Source organism: Drosophila eugracilis, unplaced genomic scaffold, assembly GCF_018153835.1.
Source record: "Drosophila eugracilis isolate 14026-0451.02 unplaced genomic scaffold, ASM1815383v1 contig_367, whole genome shotgun sequence".
Classification (NCBI taxonomy): domain Eukaryota; kingdom Metazoa; phylum Arthropoda; class Insecta; order Diptera; family Drosophilidae; genus Drosophila; species Drosophila eugracilis.
In genome coordinates this window covers 3,666,404-3,681,849 of record NW_024573224.1, presented here as the reverse complement: position 1 = coordinate 3,681,849, position 15,446 = coordinate 3,666,404, and the positions used below count along the sequence as shown (strand labels likewise).

Sequence of the window (15,446 nt, the reverse complement as noted above, 5' to 3'; positions counted from 1 at the left end):
AAACATTAAGTTTTACGTTTTCAAAATATTTTCTTAAATCTATTAAATGAAATTTTTAATATAAAAAATTAAAAAACAATAAAGTGATTAGTACTAAGTTGATATTTAAAGTTATCATAACTAAAGATAGTAGTGGTATGTGCTCTTCAAACCATATAAGGTCATAAGCGAAGAGCGTAGCAAAACAAAACTCACAAAATATAGCTCCAATAGCTTATACTCTTTACTTTTCGCAAAATTATCTCATTGTCTTATCTACCAGAAAAGCTCGCAGTTTGTTGGGAACTTATTATTATATATAAAAACAAGAGAGCAAAGAGAGTATGCCTTATATGGGCATAAACAAACTGCCTTAGCAAAACAAAACCGAAGATGACTCAAAACCTAAAGCTTTAATAACAAATAAAAAAAAACTTCAGAATTAAACAAGAAAAACAGCAAAGAAGAGGGTTCCGAGATAGACCGAAAAGAAGAGCTTCGAAGAGCAACTTTTGTTTTCTCTTTGTATCTTCGATTTAAGATACTCACAAAAAGATTTATCATATTTAAAGCCCTAAAGCCATATTATTTAATCGCCTTTTAGATATTTTAGAAAAAAACTTGTTGTCGAGATACTATAAATACTTAAACAATTTCCTATGATTATTAAACTGCATGTCATCTTTGCAATAATTTTTATTGGATTGTTCCCAGCCTGCGAGATATTCATCTGTCGGTCTTCAAATATGCATTCTTTGGTAAATAATTTAAAGGTACTTAAGATGAAGGTTAAATCTAATTTGATTGCTTTTTACCATTAGGTTATACAGTGGCCACCGGTGTTATGGCCGCCGTACTCTTGGATCCTACGGAATCTGCCAGCTTTGAGAATTTCGTGGGTGATACCAAGGCAGGTGTGGATTTCCAGATGCAGCTTAACAACAGTCCCAGGAGCCTTGGCTGTTAAATCGTGGCAGTTTGGATGCCTAGAACACCGAAACTAAACAATTTCTAATATTACACAAGAAAAATCAAAATTTAGTCAGAATTTAGAGCATTGATAGCGCTATCTGTGTCTTTTCGCGATAATGGCTTTGAGTATTAGTAAACGTAAAATTTTGAACGATAAACATATTCAATCAATTAACAAAACTGACGATGAAAAGTTCGTATATATGTATGTATGAGGGTATGTTGATGACATCATGGGACATGTCATTATTACTAAGCAATTTTGTAATGTTAATCAAGAGAAATCTAAAAATTTTATTAAACATAAATAAACAACAAGGTTTACATTGTCAAAATATTTTCTAAAATCTATTAACTGAAATTTGTAATATAAAACAATTAAAAAACAATTAACTGACAATTAACTCATACTTATAGTTATCATAACTAGAGTAAGTAGTGGTATGGGCTCTCCAAACCATATAAGGTCATAAGCGAACAGCGTAGCAAAACAAAACTCACAATATATCACTTTTCTTTTATCTAAATAATCGAGATACTATAAAGACTTAAACAATTTCCTTTGATTATTAAACTGCGATGTCATTTTTGCAATAATTTTTATTGGGTTGTTAGACAAACTTCCCAGACCAAAGAACAGAAAAAATGCATTGTCACATTGCACAGGGAAGCTTAGGAATAACAATTAGACTGTTTGTAGGGATAGAGATAATGATTATCTTCCCTATCGCAGATCTCAGCCTAGCCTATTTAAATGAAGAGACTAGTAGAACAAGTTCTCAGTTAATACGATTCAGTCTAGTAGATCACTCCAAAATGCCGCCACAAACAAAGGACGAAGAAGTTGGTCAGAGGGAAGTAAAAATTCCTGAATGGGTCAAGCCAGAAGCATTTCAGGATCTATTAAAAAACAAGATCAAGGATTACAAGGAAACCAAAGCTCTGAGGGCAAAAGCAGGTGTCGCTGCTGGCGAGAACTATGCCACCGTAATGCTGAGAGTGGAACTCGATGTGGAGACGAAAGGTTTGTCTAGATCTAAACTCAGGGAAATAGTATAATCTAAAAACCCATTTTTATAGACAAAACGGAGGTGACCAAAGCGTTCATGCTGAAAACTCCCCATCATTCTGATGCTTATCGCAGACTCCTAGAAAGAACTGATATCTTCGACGTGGAAAGAGGAATGTATCTGGAAGTGGTTCCCGAACTCGAGCAACTTTATCGTGATGCTGGTCTAGATGTAAAGTTCGGGGCAGAGGCCTACGAGATAGATGCCAGGACTACTATGTCCTATTGGAGGATCTTAGACCTCAAGGATTCAAAAATGTCGATCGCCTTCAAGGTTTGGACCAAACCCATACCGAAAATGTCCTCAGAAAGTTCGCTCAATGGCATGCGGCCTCTGCAGTTCGCGTGGATCTCAAAGGACCATATGAAGAGAAGTATACCAATGGATTTTTCAGGTCGGAAGAAATCATGGAAACATTTAATCGCAGTGCTAACAACTTGATAAAACATATCGAACTGTTTAAAGGACATGAGGATTACATAAAGGATTTGGTAAGAAAAAAAATATTGTAGTATCTGAAGATCCGTTTTGGTATGATTATCTTCTTTTACAGCACATTGTCTCAGGAAAGTTATTGGATGTATTGAATGACATGAAGAAACCAAGCCCCGACGAGTTTAATGCTCTTAACCACGGAGATGGTTGGTCTAATAACATTATGTTCCAGTACAACGATAAAAGCGAGATATTAGATACATATTTCGTTGATCTACAACTTCCAAAATGGGGAACCGTAGCACAGGATTTGTACTACTTTTTACTCTCATCAACCAACCTGAACATTAAAATATCGAAATTCGATTATTTTATTTGGTTCTACCACAGAGAGTTGGTTAAGCATCTAAAACTACTGAATTACTCGAAGACGTTGCCCACTTTAAGGAGCATTCGCAATGATCTGAACAAATACAGTGCTTGGGGTTAGTAATTGAATCTAAAATAATAGATTTTTTTTTCATAATAATCTGTATATTACAGCCTTTGTTTGCTCTGCATGTGTGATGGGATTCGTTCTACTGGACCCCAGAGATGATGCTGATTTCGATAAAATCGTATCAAAAGAAGACTCCAGCTTTTCAAATTCCCTTTTCACCAATCCCAGATATCGGAAACATATGGAAGTCCTACTGCCTTGGCTACAGCAAAGAGGCGCCCTTGGGTAGAACTTAAATAAGTAATTTTTAAAATAATTTTAGTTACTATAAAATTATGAAAAATAAGAAATATATTCATGGAATTATGTATTTTTATTAAATTCACTTGATTTATGCAATCTTAGTTAACTTTTGAATCGAAATTGTAGGCTTTCTCTTCTCTTCCCTAAAAATCATGGTTTCAGTGATATTATGAGTAATATCAACTAAAGCTTTATATATTGTATAACATACAGGTTACAAAACCCTTGAGTTTTCTATCGTCATGACTGTAAAGAGACTGGGATAGAATATATAACAGATTATAGATAGACTATCGCGCACACCCAAATCGCAACTAATTTGTTAATAGTGGGAAAGCTTACAGTTTAGTTAACAGATAAGATAAATGTATTATGTACACTGTGTAAAAAATATCGTAAAAACACTTTCTTTCTTTGGGTAATCATACAGTCTCAAAGTTTCACTAACCTACTAGCGATAAAAGCATATATTATTTTATGTTATATACTAAGCCTTTAATCATGGAATTATTTTTATATTCTCCCAACATCCCACAAACAGCATTGTCATTCCGAGAATATAATCTGTGGGCGTGAATATTTTAATAATTCCCGAGGCATCTACCTTGTCAAGATGTAATAATCACTGTCACTTTTGCACAAACGAATCTAACTCAGTTTGCTGATTGTTAGGTAAGAGATAAAGTTTATCATTATCTCTGTATTTAATTCCCCCTAGACTATTTAAGAGATGTTCCTAACACTCAAAGCTTCTAGTTAGTGCGCTGAAGTCATCAAGATTAGTTCGAAATGACTCCCCAGACAAAGGACGAAGATGTTGACGAAAGGAAGATCACAATTCCTGATTGGGTTAAGCCAGAGGCCTTTGAAAATCTGCTCAAAATCAAGGTCAAGGATTACGAAAAGACGAAAGCAATGAGAGCCAAAGCAGGAGTGGCTACTGGAGAGAACTATGCCACCATAATGCTGCGAGTCGAGCTGGATGTTGAGACAAAAGGTAGGTATTAGTATGTATGATATATCTATAATTGATATTAAAAAAATCCTCTAGATAAATCACAAACCACCAAGGCATTCATGCTTAAAACTCCTCATCAATCTGAGTTGTATCGCAAAATGATCGAAAAGACGGATATCTTCGACGTGGAGCGTGGAATGTATCTGGAAGTGGTTCCTGAACTGGAGCAACTGTATCGCGATGTGGGTGTGGAGGTAAAGTTTGGAGCAGAGGCCTACGAAATAGAAGCCAGCGATTACTATGTCCTGCTGGAGGATCTTAGTCCTCGTGGTTTCAAGAACATTAATCGCCGGGAAGGCATGGACCAAGCTCATACAGAAAGTGTCCTTAAGAAGTTCGCCCAGTGGCATGCGGCTTCTGCGGTCAGAGTCGAAAGAAAAGGACCATACGCTGAGAAGTACACGACAGGTTTTTTAAAGAACGAGGAAATCGTAGATGCCTTCTGTAATCGTAGTTTGAAAGTCTTTTTGAATTATGTCGAAGAGTCCAAAGTTTTTGAGACCTATCTGAAGGATTTGGTGAGTAAAGATATCCCAAGACCTTTATATCTCTAAATCTTATCTTTTATCTCTCACTGCAGCGCATTGCCTCTGGTAAAACATTGGAAATTGTGGAGAACTTAAACCATCCGAAGCCCGATGAGTTCAATGCCTTGAATCATGGCGATGGCTGGGCCAATAACATTATGTTCCAGTACAATAAAAATAACGAGATAGAGAACACATATTTCGTTGATCTGCAAGTCCCCAAATGGGGAACAGTGGCGCAGGATTTGTATTACTTCCTGTTGTCCTCTACAAGTTTAGATGTAAAAACCTCCAAGTTTGATTACTTCATTTGGTTTTACCACTCAGAGTTGGTAAAGAACCTCAAGCTGCTGAATTACTCAAAGCAACTTCCTACTCTGAGAAGTATTTACGATGCTCTTAACAAATATAGTGGATGGGGTGAGTTACCACCTTTAAATTATATCTTTCAGTTCTGAAAAATATTTAAATATTTCAGGATTCATCTGCTCTTCAACTATAATGGCTTATGTTCTGTTGGATCCTGTTGATGGAGCTGATTTCGATAAGGTCCTTGGTGATGACGATTCCACTTTTAAGAAAACACTTTACAAAAATCCCAGGTTCCAGAAACATATGGATGTACTATTGCCATGGCTTCAACATCAAGGGGCAATGGAATAGGAGTTCAAAATTTGAAATCTACTCATTTGTTTATTAAAAAAGTAAAAATGGTCTATTTTATTTGTAAGGACAGGAACCCAAGTAGCTAGTTGAAAGATAAGATATACGTTGCAATATTGTGCATTATCTAACAGATAACTTCTCAACAGATAACATCATTGATAATACAAACTAAAGCTATGTTTACCTATATATAATATTACCCGGAAGAATGTATTCTATGTTTTTAGAGTTTTATATTTGTTATAATAGCCTCAAAGTTTGGGAATAAAATCTAAGTAAATTTCGGATTTTGTTCATCGTTTTCATTGTTGAACTTTACGTATAATTATAAATCGCTGTTGAATTACTATAATTTTATAATTTATGACAAAAAGTTGAGAAGCTCAAATATGGGTTTGTTTATGTATGTCTAGAACCCCACGTTTGTTTTGGTCTCCGTGTATGTCGGTATGTTTATTAACACTACTCTGCCGGCTCTCTTTGTTCTCTCGCGTCAAGCTTTCAAAGCTTTCTGATCGGCCTTTGTTTTGGCCCTGGACAAAGAGATAAAGGCGAACCGGCCGGCAAATCAACATTCAGTTTATTCACAATGTCGGAGGAGACGGTTCCATTGCCCACCTGGCTGAAAGCCGACCTGTTTGAGAAATTGCTAAGTGAGCAATTTGGGGATAAGTATGCTGGAATCAAGAGCTTCAAGCCGGTGGCCGGTCTCAAGCCAGGGGAAAATTACTCCTCCATTATGCTACGCCTCCACTTTGAAGTCGAACTAAAGGGTGAGTCAGTGTGAGTCATTGCCATGGCAAACAATGGGAAGTTAAGCCAACATTTCGTCGCCAGATCACACCATCGAAAATGTTAGCTTTATGATGAAGACTCCACACGATTTCGAGATGTACCGGGAAATTCTGAAGAAGAACAACATGTTTGTGGTTGAGCGAGATGTGTTCCTGCAGGTGATACCCGAGCTGGAAAAGATGTATAAGGATGCGGGGCTGGAGGTTCAGTTTGGTGCCAAGGCCTATGAAATCGATGCTCCCGATGAGTATGTTCTCCTCCAGGACCTTAAACCTTTTGGTTTCAAGAATGTCGATCGACTTGAGGGTCTGGACATGATCCACACAAAGTGTGTTCTAAAAAAGATGGCTCAGTGGCATGCTGCATCGGCCAATAGGCTTCATCTTAAAGGTCCCTATACCCAGAACTACTTGCAACCCACCTATGCTGATAGCATGAAGGATAACATCGAACAGGTGGCAGATACCTTGGGAAAGTACTTCCTCAAGTGTCTCCCTCTATATGAGGGCTACGAGGAGTATAGCGAAGCGGTGGTAAGTACTCTATTATTTTAACTACCTAATTAAACTTAATATTACTTTTATGTTCTTTCTAGCACAAGATGCAGCCTAAAATAGTGGATCTGATTTATGCCATGAACAAGCCAGATCCAGCGGACTTCAATGCTCTAAATCATGGAGATTGCTGGGCGAACAACATTATGTTCAGATACGAGGAAGAATCCCCCGAACCAGCCGAGACCTTCTTTGTGGACCTTCAACTGCCAAAGGTGACCTGCGTGGCCCATGATCTGATGTATTTCCTTCTCGGATCGACGAAATACGAAATCCAATTGAGTCAATTCGATTACTTTATCAAGTACTATCACGATCAGCTGATCGAGCACTTGCGATTGCTAAATTACCCGGCTGCAAAGACACCTTCGCTGCGTTTCCTGCACACTCAACTGCTGAAACATGGACAAGTTGGTATGCCAAAAGCTCTCTCTCACACACTCTCTCTCTCCCTCTCTCTCTCTGAAAAGCTGTTGATAATTTTTTTTGTTTGATTTTTTCTAACTTAGGATATCACACTGTCTTGATGCTCTGCCCTCCTGTTCTGCTCGATCGAACTGATGATGCCAATTTGACTGACTTCGTCACCGAGTCGGATAATGGTGATGGTCTCAAGATGGCCATGTATTCCAATGCCCGATATAAGAAGCATGTTAGCGCCATTTTGACATGGATGAATAACCGAGGGGCTTTTCAGTTCTAAGTAAAAATGATTGTCGATATGACAACTATTATACTAATCCAAACTGATTACTAACTGTCTCTTTTGTTTTAAGAGCTTAAATGAACAGAAAACAAATTAAAAATAAACAATGAAATTAACTAACTACAAGCAATTGTATTAAATTTGATTTACATTGAATAAAAATTGAAATATTATATTTTGTATATCAACTAAATTGAATTTTTTTAATGATAATTTCGGAGTTCATGTAAAATTTGTATAGAAATTAATGAGTTGACAAGGTCGTTTTCTCTAAAGTAATTAAGGCCTTAACTAACTATCCCATTAAAGGCAACTCAAAATAAATTTAAAACCCAAATTGTGCCTAGTTGATGCCTTCATTTAGTGGGATTACTAAATTATCAAATAATAATTTATTAATTGTATGACTCGTATGCAGAAATCACAGGTGAACCCCGGGCAGGGGGACTTGTCTATCTTTCTACCCGTCACATGTCACGCCCGCAAACAACAATTAATGAGGAATCACGAAATAATTAGAGCGAATGGCGAGCACAAAGAGGAACATGGGTGCCCGATAAAGAAGTCGAATCAGAAGTGGAAACAAGAAACAGTTTTTCGTTATCAATCAAACAACGCCGTTTGCCTCCTTTATCACTTACCATATATATCAACTTGTGTACCTCTCGCTCTGACAGAGTATCTCGCACCCGCTCTCACCAACGCCAATTGCCACTATACTGTATATTTTGCCGGTTTTGGCGAACTGAATTACAAAATAAACTTCAATCGAATGCAGGTGATAAGGAATTTCTTTGGCCATAGCCAAATCGGGGCACTAGCGCTGGTCCCGAGTAACGCGACTCGTATTTCCCACTCGACAGTTGCCCGGACTGCAGTCGACCGATCCATCAGCACGATTCCCGCTCCGTTTACCTATTAAGGAAAAGGTTTGCTACCGTTGATTGTGTTTTCCCAGTGACACATATTCCCCGAGGGATCCAATCTCTCAGTTTAGACCAACAGCTATCGGCTCATATTGCTATAAATATGTAGCTCAGATTGGTCTAAAATCTAGTATACCAACTGTTATTATAGTGGAAAGGGTGAATCTAAGTGGAATTAGTTAATGAAACAAGTTTGGTGAATAGAAGTTATTGAAAGTGAAGTTATTTGTTCCTTAAAAACCAATATTTGTTCCTGACCAACTGGGATCCCCCAGACACTGTATGTCGTAATGCAGTAAAACACACAGCAGGTGTTTCACTACCTGACATGTGACCTGATTTATGATTTTTGTTCATTAAATAGCGATAATTCTGATAATTGCCTAATCAACGAAAGCCTTACCAACGTTTGGTAATTACCAGCATTGGAATCGGCAAAGTTTGTTAAATCACGTATACGTACCTATATTGATAATGATTTGCATTATTTGAGCTTTGAAACGATGTATTTTTGATATAAAAGGTAGTAATAGAGTTCATTTTAACTACTCCTAAAACGAAACCCTAGATTATCAGGTATTGCACCCATAATCTTTGAGTATTTAACAAACCTCTTGAAAAGATATTTAGTAGTTGTGTTTACTAGTTTGACTCAGTCCTTAATTGCAATGATTAGTTCTGTGCACAATACTAGTACTGTATTCCTTAAGATAACCATTACTTCTTCAAGAAAACTTCTTAGAAAACCTTTTCAGAATTGCCCCAAGTTGCTGGTCCTTCACTTGTAGAGAAACATTTACTGCAGCAATAAATGTACTTCAATTATGGTAATATATAGCCGATCCATTATACCTCTCAAGATAATGTTGTTGTCAAAATAGTCAAATGATGCAATTTCTTAAAATATAAAAAGCTTGAAAGAATCTTTATAACCTGGGATGGGCCAACATCAAATTGCATTTTATTATTCAAATATTCCGCGCCTTCACCACAAATAAAACCGCAGTGGCGCCACCTATGAGTGATGTTGGTCTAATAACTGTTATGTTAGCCATGTTAGCAATCAAGGCACTTTAATCATTGTTATCAGCTCGTTTGTGCTTTGAATTCGAGTAAATAAATCGCGGTCTTTTATGGTAGATCCATCATGTCTGAGGCCACCAATGGACACAGTGAGGTGCCAGCCAGCAACCTGCCCAAATGGCTGGCCAACATTACTCTGGAGAAGGCGGTTACAGCCCAGATCGGTGACTTTGAGAAAATCATTTCGGTTACTCCCAAAAGTGGCAGCAGCGAAGGTGAAAACTACTCTTCCCAGTTCCTCCGATTGCTGGTTGAAGTAGAGCTGCTCGGTAAGTTAACATACAATCCAATCCGTCGATTATCATTATAACTAATCACTCTTCTTCCCTCCAGATCACAGCACTAAGAGCCTTTCCTTCGTCCTGAAAGCTCAACACAACAACGAGGTAATGGCCGCCATTCTGGCGAGGTTGAAGCTTTTCTATAAGGAGGAACAGATGTACCACAACATTATTCCCAAGTTCGAGAAGCTTTACGCAGATGCCGGAAAACCTATTCAGTTTGCTCCTCATGCTTTCAAGGTTGATCGTGACCTGGGAGAGGAATACATTCTGCTGGAGGATCTGCACCGCAAGAACTTCAAGAACGCCAATCGTTTGGCCGGTCTGGACCAAGATCATGTACAGAAGGTCCTCGAGAAGTTGGCCGCTTTCCATGCAGCATCTGCCTGCTATGTAGAGCACTACGGTCTCTTTGGCGAGGAGTTCACTGTGGGAGTTTTCAGCGAGGCTAACCGCCAGTTACTAACCGAATTCAATGCCTCTGGTGCCTTTTTGGCCCAACTTAAGAAGTGGAAAAATGCTCAGAAAATCTATGAGAAGTTGGTGGGTATTCTTTAATGAGAAATCATAAGATTGATGAGAATAATATAATAATTGTTGGATATTTTTAGGCTGATAGCGATGACTACTTGGTGGATCGTCTGCTGCAGGATCAGCAGTACAATGCCAGGCAATTCAATGTGCTCAATCACGGAGATTGTTGGGCCAATAACATTATGTTCCAGCACGATGCTTTTGGAGCTATCAAAGAGACTCTCTTCGTAGACTTTCAAGTGGGAAAGTACGGAAGTCCGGTAAGAAAGTATAAAGAATAATTCTAAGTAATTCAATTAATCACTTTTTCCCCTCTAGGCCAATGACCTGTACTACTTCATCTTGTCATCGGCTGCCCCTGAGTTAAAAGTAGCCAAGTTCGACTACTTTGTTCGTTACTACTTCGAACATCTTATCGAGAATCTGAAGCTGCTGCAGTACCACCGACCACTGCCCAAGTTGGCCAACCTACATGCCTCTCTATTCCGCAATGGATTGTCAGGTGAGTTCTGCCCTATCTACATTATATAATTATTATTAATAATTCTGGGTATATAGCTTATATGGTGGTATCCAAAGTACTACCCGTGGTCATGCTGGACAAGACAAACAACGCCAATCTGGAGAGCTACATGAGTGACGAGTCCAAAATGAAGAACTCCATGTTCACCAACCCGAAATATGTCCAGGTGATGACAGAGGTGCTGCCATGGTTGGATAACCGCGGCCTGCTCGACTGGAAGTGATTACCAACCAAATGTCGTGTTCTAATGATGGATTCGTGCTATAATAATGCTTATTTAATTGCATCATCAAAAAATTGCGTTGTCAGTCAAATATATTACTAACTATATTCAAAATAACCTTTGCCCGGAAATTATTTTAATTTTCAACTTAAGTAGCCAGGTATTTATGTGGCAAGTTTTGAAATAAATTTCAGTCATTAGTTTTATGTTTTCACCTAAAATTCAGGGATAAAAATTGTGTTTTTAAAGCGATGAAAGTTCCGAAAACTCCCGAATGGGTTTCCTATTTGTCTCTTAGTCAGGCGGTAAAGTCTGTCTTGGGGGATAGTGGCCAGATCCTGGCGGTTTTTCCAAGCATTCATCTCATTCAGTTTCGCAACTGCACTGTGCTCCTGCCCATTCGAGTGAAGGTTCAGCTAGAGGACTATTCGGTAAAGAAGTTATCCTTTCTGCTTAAGGCACAGCATGGCACCCATTATCATTCCAGGCTAATGAGCCAACTGAAGTTGTTCCAACGGGAACACCAGATGTACCACAATATCTTACCGAAGCTGGAGGAACTCTACACAGAGGTGGGCAAGGAGGTATCCTTTGGCCCGAGGGCCTTTAAGCTTGATTATAGCATCGGGGTTCAGTACATTTTGATGGTGGACCTAAAGTCACGAGGATACAGGAATGTGGATCGGAAGGAAGGCTTTAATAGAAAGTGCCTGAAGCAAGTGCTTAAAAAGCTAGCTCAGCTGCATGCTGCCTCCGCCGTGTTCGTGGAAAAGAACGGAGAGTTCCAGAAACTATTAACCAACGGAGTCTACACAAAGACCAATCAATCTGTTCTTCACGAACTGCACAATCCCGATCCTTTCCTTTCGCAGTTACGACGATGGCGTTTGGGCGACCATTTCCACAAACGGCTGGTGGAAAAGGAGCAGGACCTTACCGATCGGTTAATGGAGCTCCATACTTCCAATACCAATCAGTTCAACGTCCTTAATCATAGCGACTGTTGGGTTAACAATGTAATGTTTAAGTTTGACCGTGCAGGAAATGTAGAGGACACTGCCCTGCTTGATTACCAGGTGGTCAAATACGGATCCCCGGTACGTCTTTCCACTTATTTGCTTTTATTTGAATCCCTTCTAACTAACTTTAAACCGATATCAGGCCAATGATCTGTACTATACCATCCTTTCATCCGCCGCGAAGGACATTAAGCTGGCTCAGTTTGATGATATGGTCAATTATTACTTCTATCATTTGCTGGATAATCTCAAAACTCTAAGCTACCCAAGGACACTGCCACAGTTCAAGGATATTCAAGATGCTCTCAGTAAACATGGCCTGGCTGGTGAGTATATAGCGTACTATGAGCCAAACTTAATCTAATGAATTGTTTTTAACTTTAGCCTATGTGGTGGTGACTCGGGTAATGCCAATTGCGATGATGAATCAGTTCGAGGACGAGGTCAACGAGCGATACGCCTCTAAAATGAAGTGTGCCATGTTCACCAGCCGGAAGTATATCCAGGCGATGAAAGATATTCTGCCCTGGATGGAGAGTCGAAACCTACTCAATTAAAATAAAACTAAAAATTAGTAAATTTTTAAAGTGTCATTAATTAAAGAAAAGCCTGTTACAAAATTTGGTATAAATTTAAATTCTTAGATAAGCTTTATTAAATGGTAGAGCTATTCATAGAGCGTCCATTGTTTCAGGGACAAGGTCTTTGTCATATTCAAACCAAATAGTTAATAAACTTAATTATCTCGCCTTATCAATACTGTTTTGAGTGATTTTCGATTAAAGAGCCAGTCATGTTCGTTGGCTTTTTTTACACATTATTTCGAATGTTCGAAAGCGGTTTACGTTTGCCATTGATAAGGTAATCGCTGACGACAAACTAATTTTAATTGAGCCTCAATCGAAGCTGATAATATTTATTATCAGGCCACCACGACCATAACCAAAAGCTCGTGGCACACTCCCTGAACTTGGACGAGCCTCAGTTATTCCGATTTGGGATGACGGGGCGGGTTCAATTAACATTTCTCACTTCTAGACTGTATAGGATGACTTTGTATCAAAATATGGGTTGCCACAATGAACAGTATTTGTGAGGAATTTTAATTAATTTGTTGGACAACAAGTGGCTATCTATGTCAACATCAGCAGTATGAATATTGACAGAGATCATGCACATGTATAGAATTACAAAGAAGGTTGATTACTTTAGCTGGTTTTTGTTATGGCTATTCGATAGTTAAGCTTAATAGTAATAAAATTTGCATACGTCACAAAATTTGTTTATTTCTAAAGTCCAATAACAATACTTTAATCTCAAATTATTAAAATATTGATAAATAGTTTAAGAAATATTGCATACTTTCAAGATTAACTAGTTTCTTCCGCTTCATCATTCATTAATTATTCACTTTTCCGTATCAAGTCAAGACTTTTTTTGCTAATAATCATTACACTTATATTGAAACTACTTCATTGGCTATTTAACCAGAGCCAATGAAGACCCAACTTCAGTATCAAATTGTGCCTTCGAATCAACAGAACCTTTTGTCTAACCAGGAATTCCGTACCCAAAAAAGCGGTCAGTAAATGATAATAATCGAACTGAATATTTCAGTCCATTGTACTATTCAATATAGTTTGGTCTAATCGTTTTTCCATCAATTTATTAATTACAGTGTAGTCATGTCGGCGAAACCAATCAATCCCAATGAGCACTTGGACATTCCACAGTGGATTAATGAGGACTACTTCCGACCCATTCTCGAAAAAGATGTGGATAACTTTGATAGAATAGTGAATTTCACTAGGATTGCAGCCACGGCGCCCGGAGAGAACTACACCTCCATTATGGTTAGGGTGGTGTTGGATATATTGTTCAAAGGTAAGAGAAAGCCCCTTCATTTTCCTGGACTATCAACTAACCTTAGTCAAACTTAGATGGCAGCCAAGGACAAACGTCGTACATTTTGAAAACTGGGCTGGATATCAACAAAGGCGGCGCCATGGTCAATCAGATGGGAATGTTTCCGAAGGAGAAGGAAATGTACAAGGTACTTGTTCCGCAGTTTGTGAAGCTTTTCAAGGATGCTGGTCAGGATATTGAACTAGCACCGAAGTGTGTCCACACTGAGGAAACGCCGGAGAGAATAACTCTCGTTTTCGAGGATCTTCGTCGGAGGAATTTTCAGAATTTCGACCGCCTCAAGGGATTCGACTTGCCACATATACGTTGCGTGCTCCGCAAGTTAGCCGAACTTCATGCGGCATCAGCAGTTTATAAGGAATTGTGTGGTCCCTATGATGATATGTTCTACAAATCATTGTTTTCGGAACAAAATCGAATGATGGCCACAAAGCTAAAGGAGTTGCGAGACCCAGGCTATATCAAGGCAATGCGCGAATGGGGCATTCCAGAAATTGAGAAATACATTAATAAATACCCCTCACCCTCCAAGTTCTTTGATAACGGAATCAAAATCAATCAAGTGGAAGAAAATGAATTCAATGTGCTGAACCATGGCGACTCATGGTCGAATAACTTAATGTTTAATTATAAAGAGAACGGAGAGATTGATCAGACCATCTTCGTGGATCTACAGCTATCCAAATGGGGAACTCCAGCACAGGATCTCCTATACATGATTATCACATCGGCCTCTTTGGACATTAAGACCAAGGAGTTCGACCATTTCATTCAGATCTATCATGAACGTTTAGTGGAGTGCCTGAAGCTTTTAAACTACACAAAACGTATTCCCACTCTGAAGGACATGCATATCATGATCTTCAAGTACGGCTCTTGGGGTCAGTAATTTAATGTTTACCTAAGGCTAATGACAAACTATATGAGAATTACTGTTTCACAGCATTCAATACAGCCACTGGAGTACTGGTGGCCACTTCGATGCCTTCGGATAAGGACTCCAACATGGACAATATGATGGCACCTGGACCCGAAGCTGATGCCATTCGCCATAAGACTTTCATAAATCCTTACTATGTAAAGGCCATGCAACAGCTGCTTCCCTTTTTGGATAGGAAGGGTCTTCTAGATTTTGAATAATCTTCATTTTCACTACATTTAAAATATTTTTTGTATTTATAAGCAATAAAAAAAACTTAACAATAACTAAGTACGTTTAAAAACAAGATTCAGTTAACCGGAAAAAAGATGAATGATGAAATTGGTTTAGAAAATACATCCAAAATTCAAAGTTCTTGCTGATATTGAAAGAAATTCCATATATCCCCTAGAAAAGCATATGATTAAAATGACTAACTGATAAGATAAGTATAAGCTTAGTCGTTTAGAAAGGCCTAAAACAAAAAGTTAACCTAAAATAATCCAAATTAATTTGTGGGGGTCAACTATGGTGACTTTTATGAATAC

The 15,446-nt window shown here is 38.4% G+C and overlaps 6 protein-coding genes across 7 annotated transcripts; all 6 read left to right on the top strand.

Moving 5' to 3' along the window:
• Nucleotides 1–1,752: 1,752 nt before the first annotated feature.
• Nucleotides 1,753–3,292, top strand: LOC108113695. The gene is given in 5 exon segments (XM_017224372.2): nt 1,753–1,975; nt 2,032–2,226; nt 2,229–2,512; nt 2,575–2,941; nt 3,000–3,292. Coding segments are annotated over 5 exon segments (1,239 nt in total). The 5' UTR covers nt 1,753–1,767; the 3' UTR covers nt 3,185–3,292.
• A 677-nt stretch (nt 3,293–3,969) lies between these two features.
• LOC108113682 lies at nt 3,970–5,696 on the top strand. The gene is made up of 4 exons (XM_017224359.2): nt 3,970–4,195; nt 4,250–4,734; nt 4,797–5,163; nt 5,222–5,696. Exons 1-4 carry the CDS (start codon nt 3,988–3,990, stop codon nt 5,404–5,406), a joined length of 1,245 nt encoding a protein of 414 aa, XP_017079848.1. The 5' UTR covers nt 3,970–3,987; the 3' UTR covers nt 5,407–5,696.
• A 292-nt stretch (nt 5,697–5,988) lies between these two features.
• LOC108113686 lies at nt 5,989–7,637 on the top strand. Its single transcript, XM_017224363.2, has 4 exons — nt 5,989–6,182; nt 6,247–6,737; nt 6,800–7,172; nt 7,268–7,637. The coding sequence occupies exons 1-4, from the start codon at nt 5,999–6,001 to the stop codon at nt 7,459–7,461; spliced, it is 1,242 nt and encodes a 413-aa protein (XP_017079852.1). The 5' UTR covers nt 5,989–5,998; the 3' UTR covers nt 7,462–7,637.
• A 688-nt stretch (nt 7,638–8,325) lies between these two features.
• Nucleotides 8,326–11,151, top strand: LOC108113702. The gene is made up of 6 exons (XM_017224379.2): nt 8,326–8,393; nt 9,531–9,742; nt 9,807–10,297; nt 10,366–10,548; nt 10,607–10,790; nt 10,847–11,151. Exons 2-6 carry the CDS (start codon nt 9,538–9,540, stop codon nt 11,032–11,034), a joined length of 1,251 nt encoding a protein of 416 aa, XP_017079868.1. The 5' UTR covers nt 8,326–8,393; nt 9,531–9,537; the 3' UTR covers nt 11,035–11,151.
• Nucleotides 11,152–11,227: 76 nt separating this feature from the next.
• Nucleotides 11,228–12,727, top strand: LOC108113706. 2 transcript variants are annotated; one of them, XM_017224386.2, is made up of 4 exons: nt 11,360–11,465; nt 11,522–12,131; nt 12,196–12,379; nt 12,438–12,727. In XM_017224386.2, exons 2-4 carry the CDS (start codon nt 11,526–11,528, stop codon nt 12,608–12,610), a joined length of 963 nt encoding a protein of 320 aa, XP_017079875.1. In that variant the 5' UTR covers nt 11,360–11,465; nt 11,522–11,525; the 3' UTR covers nt 12,611–12,727. The 2 variants fall into 2 exon arrangements, with proteins under 2 accessions (XP_017079874.1, XP_017079875.1); XM_017224385.2 differs by having other exon boundaries at nt 11,228–12,131.
• A 1,011-nt stretch (nt 12,728–13,738) lies between these two features.
• LOC108113669 lies at nt 13,739–15,119 on the top strand. The gene is made up of 3 exons (XM_017224345.2): nt 13,739–13,937; nt 13,994–14,860; nt 14,923–15,119. Exons 1-3 carry the CDS (start codon nt 13,739–13,741, stop codon nt 15,117–15,119), a joined length of 1,263 nt encoding a protein of 420 aa, XP_017079834.2.
• The last annotated feature ends 327 nt before the right edge of the window (nt 15,120–15,446 follow it).

Excerpts from the sequence above, each read along its gene's own strand:
- LOC108113669 (XM_017224345.2), top strand. The coding sequence starts at position 13,739 with ATGTCGGCGAAACCAATCAATCCCAATGAGCACTTGGACATTCCACAG. Across the intron at positions 13,938-13,993 it reads GTTGGATATATTGTTCAAAG|ATGGCAGCCAAGGACAAACG; the intron begins GTAAGAGAAAGC and ends AGTCAAACTTAG. Across the intron at positions 14,861-14,922 it reads CTTCAAGTACGGCTCTTGGG|CATTCAATACAGCCACTGGA; the intron begins GTCAGTAATTTA and ends ACTGTTTCACAG.
- LOC108113706 (XM_017224385.2), top strand. The coding sequence starts at position 11,286 with ATGAAAGTTCCGAAAACTCCCGAATGGGTTTCCTATTTGTCTCTTAGT. Across the intron at positions 12,132-12,195 it reads TGGTCAAATACGGATCCCCG|GCCAATGATCTGTACTATAC; the intron begins GTACGTCTTTCC and ends AACCGATATCAG. Across the intron at positions 12,380-12,437 it reads CAGTAAACATGGCCTGGCTG|CCTATGTGGTGGTGACTCGG; the intron begins GTGAGTATATAG and ends TTTTAACTTTAG.
- LOC108113686 (XM_017224363.2), top strand. The coding sequence starts at position 5,999 with ATGTCGGAGGAGACGGTTCCATTGCCCACCTGGCTGAAAGCCGACCTG. Across the intron at positions 6,183-6,246 it reads CTTTGAAGTCGAACTAAAGG|ATCACACCATCGAAAATGTT; the intron begins GTGAGTCAGTGT and ends TTTCGTCGCCAG. Across the intron at positions 6,738-6,799 it reads AGGAGTATAGCGAAGCGGTG|CACAAGATGCAGCCTAAAAT; the intron begins GTAAGTACTCTA and ends TGTTCTTTCTAG.
- LOC108113682 (XM_017224359.2), top strand. The coding sequence starts at position 3,988 with ATGACTCCCCAGACAAAGGACGAAGATGTTGACGAAAGGAAGATCACA. Across the intron at positions 4,735-4,796 it reads AGACCTATCTGAAGGATTTG|CGCATTGCCTCTGGTAAAAC; the intron begins GTGAGTAAAGAT and ends CTCTCACTGCAG. Across the intron at positions 5,164-5,221 it reads TAACAAATATAGTGGATGGG|GATTCATCTGCTCTTCAACT; the intron begins GTGAGTTACCAC and ends TAAATATTTCAG.
- LOC108113702 (XM_017224379.2), top strand. The coding sequence starts at position 9,538 with ATGTCTGAGGCCACCAATGGACACAGTGAGGTGCCAGCCAGCAACCTG. Across the intron at positions 9,743-9,806 it reads GGTTGAAGTAGAGCTGCTCG|ATCACAGCACTAAGAGCCTT; the intron begins GTAAGTTAACAT and ends TCTTCCCTCCAG. Across the intron at positions 10,549-10,606 it reads TGGGAAAGTACGGAAGTCCG|GCCAATGACCTGTACTACTT; the intron begins GTAAGAAAGTAT and ends TTTCCCCTCTAG.